The following is a 6842-nucleotide window of genomic DNA, read 5'->3' on the forward strand; positions in this document are numbered from 1 at the left end:
CTTCATAGAAGACCTCATACCAATATTATCCAAACTATTCCACAAAATTGAAACAGATGGAGCACTACCGAATTCCTTCTACGAAGCCACAATTACTCTTATACCTAAATCACACAAAGACACAACAAAGAAAGAGAACTTCAGACCAATTTCCCTTATGAATATCGACGCAAAAATACTCAATAAAATTCTGGCAAACTGAATTCAAGAGCACATCAAAACAATCATCCACCATGATCAAGTAGGCTTCATCCCAGGCATGCAGGGATGGTTTAATATACGGAAAACCATCAACGTGATCCATCATATAAACAAACTGAAAGAACAAAACCACATGATCATTTCATTAGATGCTGAGAAAGCATTTGACAAAATTCAACACCCCTTCATGATAAAAGTCCTGGAAAGAATAGGAATTCAAGGCCCATACCTAAACATAGTAAAAGCCATATACAGCAAACCAGTTGCTAACATTAAACTAAATGGAGAGAAACTTGAAGCAATCCCACTAAAATCAGGGACTAGACAAGGCTGCCCACTCTCTCCCTACTTATTCAATATAGTTCTTGAAGTTCTAGCCAGAGCAATCAGACAACAAAAGGAGATCAAGGGGATACAGATCGGAAAAGAAGAGGTCAAAATATCACTATTTGCAGATGACATGATAGTATATTTAAGTGATCCCAAAAGTTCCACCAGAGAACTACTAAAGCTGATAAACAACTTCAGCAAAGTGGCTGGGTATAAAATTAACTCAAATAAATCAGTTGCCTTCCTCTATACAAAAGAGAAACAAGCCGAGAAAGAAATTAGGGAAACGACACCCTTCATAATAGACCCAAATAATATAAAGTACCTCGGTGTGACTTTAACCAAGCAAGTAAAAGATCTGTACAATAAGAACTTCAAGACACTGAGGAAAGAAATTGAAGAAGACCTCAGAAGATGGAAAGATCTCCCATGCTCATGGATTGGCAGGATTAATATAGTAAAAATGGCCATTTTACCAAAAGCAATCTACAGATTCAATGCAATCCCCATCAAAATACCAATCCAATTCTTCAAAGAGTTAGACAGAACAATTTGCAAATTCATCTGGAATAACAAAAAACCCAGGATAGCTAAAGCTATCCTCAACAATAAAAGGATGTCAGGGGGAATCACTATCCCTGCACTCAAGCAGTATTACAGAGCAATAGTGATAAAAACTGCATGGTATTGGTACAGAGACAGACAGATAGACCAATGGAATAGAATTGAAGACCCAGAAATGAACCCACACACCTATGGTCACTTGATTTTTGACAAAGGAGCCAAAACCATCCAATGGAAAAAAGATAGCATTTTCAGCAAGTGGTGCTGGTTCAACTGGAGGGCAACATGTAGAAGAATGCAGATCGATCCATGCTTATCACCCTGTACAAAGCTTAAGTCCAAGTGGATCAAGGACCTCCACATCAAACCAGACACACTCAAACTAATAGAAGAAAAACTAGGGAAGCATCTGGAACACATGGGCACTGGAAAAAATTTCCTGAACAAAACACCAATGGCTTATGCTCTAAGATCAAGAATCGACAAATGGGATCTCATAAAACTGCAAAGCTTCTGTAAGGCAAAGGACACGGTGGTTAGGACAAAACGGCAACCAACAGATTGGGAAAAGATCTTTACCAATCCTACAGCAGATAGAGGCCTTATATCCAAAATATACAAAGAACTCAAGAAGTTAGACCGCAGGGAAACAAATAACCCTATTAAAAAATGGGGTTCAGAGCTAAACAAAGAATTCACAGCTGAGGAATGCCGAATGGCTGAGAAACACCTAAAGAAATGTTCAACATCTTTAGTCATAAGGGAAATGCAAATCAAAACAACCCTGAGATTTCACCTCACACCAGTGAGAATGGCTAAGATCAAAAACTCAGGTGACAGCAGATGCTGGCGAGGATGTGGAGAAAGAGGAACACTCCTCCATTGTTGGTGGGATTGCAGACTGGTAAAACCATTCTGGAAATCAGTCTGGAGGTTCCTCAGAAAATTGGACATTGAACTGCCTGAGGATCCAGCTATACCTCTCTTGGGCATATACCCAAAAGATGCCCCAACAATATAAAAGAGACACGTGCTCCACTATGTTCATCGCAGCCTTATTTATAATAGCCAGAAACTGGAAAGAACCCAGATGCCCTTCAACAGAGGAATGGATACAGAAAATGTGGTACATCTACACAATGGAATATTACTCAGCTATCAAAAACAACGAGTTTATGAAATTCGTAGGCAAATGGTTGGAACTGGAAAATATCATCCTGAGTGAGCTAACCCAATCACAGAAAGACATACATGGTATGCACTCATTGATAAGTGGCTATTAGCCCAAATGCTTGAATTACCCTAGATCCCTAGAACAAACGAAACTCAAGACGGATGATCAAAATGTGAATGCTTCACTCCTTCTTTAAATGAGGAAAAAGAATACCCTTGGCAGGGAAGGGAGAGGCAAAGATTAAAACAGAGACTGAAGGAACACCCATTCAGAGCCTGCCCCACATGTGGCCCATACATATACAGCCACCCAATTAGACAAGATGGATGAAGCAAAGAAGTGCAGACCGACAGGAGCCGGATGTAGATCGCTCCTGAGAGACACAGCCAGAATACAGCAAATACAGAGGCGAATGCCAGCAGCAAACCACTGAACTGAGAATAGGTCCCCCGTTGAAGGAATCAGAGAAAGAACTGGAAGAGCTTGAAGGGGCTCGAGACCCCAAAAGTACAACAATGTCAAGCAACCAGAGCTTCCAGGGACTAAGCCACTACCTAAAGACTATACATGGACTGACCCTGGACTCTGACCCCATAGGTAGCAATGAATATCCTAGTAAGAGCACCAGTGGAAGGGGAAGCCCTGGGTCCTGCTAAGACTGAACCCCCAGTGAACTAGACTATGGGGGGAGGGCGGCAATGGGGGGAGGGTTGGGAGGGGAACACCCATAAGGAAGGGGAGGGGGGAGGGGGATTTTGCCCGGAAACCGGGAAAGGGAATAACACTTGAAATGTATATAAGAAATACTCAAGTTAATTAAAAAAAAAAAAAAAGATTGAGAAAACAGAAAGAAGCCAGAGTGTGCATCCCTGCCTCTGTCTGAACAGATAAGGGAAGAGTAAAGAAGCCAGGCATCCAAGCCCAGTTCTCTGAAATCCACTATGGTAGTTAGCTTCAACGGTCAATTTGATACAATTTAACCACGTGACACCATCTCAGAAGGGGGTCGCAACAAGGAACTATCTAGATCAGGTTGACCTGTGGAGGATTGTCTTGATTGCTTTAATCCACATAGGAAGATCCAGTCCACTGTGGGTGGTACCATTCCCTGGGTTTGGACCCCGGACTGTGTGAGAACAGAGGAAGTTGAGTACTAGACAGTCTGCATTTATTCTCCCTGCTCTTGTCTGTGGATGTAACATAACTTCAACTTCCCACCTCCACCTCCCCTCTGCTAGAATGTAACCTGAAGTAATAAACATTTCTCCTTTGTGTTAAAAAAAAAAAGAATTACTTAAATAATTTTTTAAGACCTTGGAGTATAAATGATAAAAACAATTCCACAAAGATCATTTTTTTCTACTCCTATAGTGATGCTTTTAGGTGGGAGCAAGACTTGGTCTTGGGAGTGATTTGGGTTGCTTTTATTATAATAACATTTATCTTGACTTTAAGTTACTCTGAAGCCAGAAGCTGCAAGCCTCTAGTGGAATTACCACCTGTCACCTAACGGCAGATGACTAAGTAAAAGATTAAAATTGCTAGGGGCTTTTTCTCTCTTGCCCAAAAGCCTCACCTTTTGCTTAGGGAGGGAGGTTTGGAGCAATAAACTTTTATTGAACCAGAAGAGAGTCACTTGCAGAAGTAAAAAATTTAGGAGATCTTGGACAAGAAGGTTGAAAAAGTGACTATCTCCAATAGGCTTCTGTCTTCACCCTGCTGCATTGTGACGAGCAGCTATGGCTGGACAGCCAACACAGAACAGATCATGAAGGTTCAGGCACTGCGAGACAACTCTACAATGGGCTACATGATGGCCAGTCAACACCTAGAAATCAACCCTGACTACCCCATGTGGAAACCCTGCAGCAGAAGGCTGAGGCAGACAAAAAATGACAAAGCTGTCAAAGACCTGGTGGTGCTATGGTTTGAAACTGCTCCGCTCTCCTCTGGCTTCTCACTTGAAGATCCCCAAACACACTCCAAACACATCTACCACGTAATTAAACTAGGCCTGGGCATTGATGAAGATGAGGTCACTGCAGAAGAGCCCAGTGCTGCTGTTCCTGATGAGACCCCCCCATGGAGGGTGATGAGGATGCCTCTTGCATTGAAGAAGTGGATTAAAGGCTCCTGGGAAGCCCCTGCCCTCTGTATAGTATCCCTGTGGCTCCCCCAACAGCCTTGACTGGCCCTGACACACCTGGCTTTCTGCTCATGTCTATAAGAATCTCTTCTATCTTGTCCTTGTGCCTTAAGGCAGGAAGGTCCCCTCCCACAGAATAACTGGGTTGGATATTGTGTATTGTGGGGTTTTGTTTGTTTGCTTGCTTGCTTGTTTTATTTTGTTCTGAAATTAAAAGTATTCAAAATAAAGAAGATGCAGTTTTATACAGTAAAGAAAAAAGGAAAAACTTTTACACAAGCAAATAGGCATAAACTCACATACATTCATATACAAATCCATGCACGTCCACTCACGTACCTTCATGCATTCCAGCTGGGTCAGCTACATACTTATTGCATGATTACATACTTAAGCACACACACATCCAGACTTGCATATGCATATATGGAGCAAAACCCCAAGTGCCAGTGCAGAAAGAACTCACTCATTCTGGATGAAAAATGAGCTACAATCTTTATTGCATAGAGAGCCCCAGCCTAACCTTTGTCCTTGTTAGTAAGACCAAGCCTGCCTTGCCGTTAAGAAAGACCTGTTCTGTCCTGGTGTAAAGGGAAACCCTCCTGCTCTCTCTGCTCTCTCTGCAGTTTCTTCTTTGTCCCTCTTTCTCTCTCCGTTCTGCATATTGCTCTCTTCTGCTGCCCTTGCCCTAATGTCCTCTTTATTTCTAAGGGAAAGTAAAAGGGGGGAAGCCTATCACTTTATATGCTCTCTAAACTTCTGAGTTGCTTTCTTAATTTCTAAGTTACTCTACTCTGCTCTCTTCTCCTTCCTCCTCTTAACCTTGTTCCCTTCTCCTGTCATGTCATATAATGTTCCTAGTTTTCTGTACCTTTTCTAGGGAAATAGATTGCATGCTTTTTTTGTTTGTTTGTTTTTACAAAAGTCCACTAAAAGTTCAAACATGAAATTGAATCATAAATTGAATAAGAAGTTTACAACAGAGATGTTTACATGTGTTTTCATGAGGAGTAATTATCTCGCTAGACATTCACTATCTGTCACGGCTCCACAGATTCACTGAGAGTTAAAAAAAATCATAATTCTTGTGACTAAGTCCTTAGAATCTATATTTTTCACTTTATGTATCCACTTTTTAGATGTGTTATTTTATAACTTCTTCTCCATTAATTAGTCTTTAGACTGTCATTCAGATAAACACCCCATAATATATTTCATTTTTATCCCTATACTTAGAGGATTACCCACTGACTTGCCTCTGAGGTTTAAAGCTTTTTGAAAAATTAAAATGATCTCTTAGATTACTGACTTTTTCTATTTGATGAACTGAGTACTGTATTCTTATTATTCATTCCTTTGATTATTTTATATAAACTTTCCAGTTCAATGGTTTTGAACTGTAAGTAAAGGATAGCTTTGAATATTCGGTAAAAAAAAAAATTATGGAAACTTTTCCCAGAAACAAGGGCCTCATGCTGGCAAATCTAGACAAATAACTCCAACAGTAAGGACCTCTGATTTAATAACTATACCCAGTCTCAACTAAGTTTATCCCAACACTACTGCAAATGTGTGTGCCACCACGTCTTAGCCACACTGAAGTCTGGTCTAAAACACAACCAGCCACCTACCTTATTTAAATGCCTTCGCTTTTCAGCTGCCTGTGTGCCCATATAACTTACCCATCATCACATTGTTTCTCTCTCAACCCTTCCTGTACTGCGGTTCCACGCTAAGTATTTTATGACATAACGAGGATACGGAACAAAGCCTGCTCTCAAAGAGGTCAGACAGAAGCTCAGAAGGATCTACCGGACCGTCTACTCACCAACGATCTGAGTAGTACAGTAAGCATCCAAACACAAAAGAAGGGAATGAAGATTCCTAGAGGAGGTGATGTCAAAGCAAGAGTCTAAGAATATGGGTGAACCACTAAGCTGAGACAAGTTTGTTGGTAAGGTAGGCAGAGAAGAGGAGGAAGGAGGTAGTAAGTCTGAGGGAGGTCACACACTTTGAAAACAATGGCATTGCATTCTCAGTAACAACAAAATATTCACTTCAATAACCTTACTCTGATAAAAGCTCCTGGGGGGGAAGACAGTCCACATTGCCTTTGTTTATCTCCTTTGTGGATTCTTACCTACTGTCCAGAACTGGAGTGTTGTGGTTGCTCTGCACGTTATAAATCGCAACGGTGCCATTGTGGTAGCCGACTGCTAGCAGATTAGGTGAGCTGATTGAGAAGTCCACAGAAGTAACTCCATATGGACTCTGGTAAATACGCTCTGGCCACTGTGGGGGGAAATGTTCTATTACATTTTAAGCATTTTTACAGATTGCAGTAGGGTAGACTATGATGGCAGCTGAGACAGTCTTGTGCTGGAGAGGGCGTTAAGAAGTTAAGTCTGCCTTCAGTTACTCCATTCT

General features: G+C 41.2%; 1 protein-coding gene across 6 annotated transcripts in view; it reads right to left on the bottom strand.

The window, feature by feature from the left end:
* Dnai4 (dynein axonemal intermediate chain 4) overlaps window positions 1-6842 on the bottom strand; it is an 88804-nt gene that overhangs the window by 21679 nt on the left and 60283 nt on the right. For all 6 annotated transcript variants that reach the window (NM_001024786.2, XM_063287692.1, XM_063287690.1 and 3 more), the window contains one exon: window positions 6556-6707. In NM_001024786.2, the coding sequence (NP_001019957.1) occupies window positions 6556-6707 (152 nt within the window). The remainder of the gene's footprint in view (window positions 1-6555; window positions 6708-6842) is intronic.

This window comes from Rattus norvegicus, chromosome 5 (genome assembly GCF_036323735.1).
Source record: "Rattus norvegicus strain BN/NHsdMcwi chromosome 5, GRCr8, whole genome shotgun sequence".
NCBI lineage: Eukaryota > Metazoa > Chordata > Mammalia > Rodentia > Muridae > Rattus > Rattus norvegicus.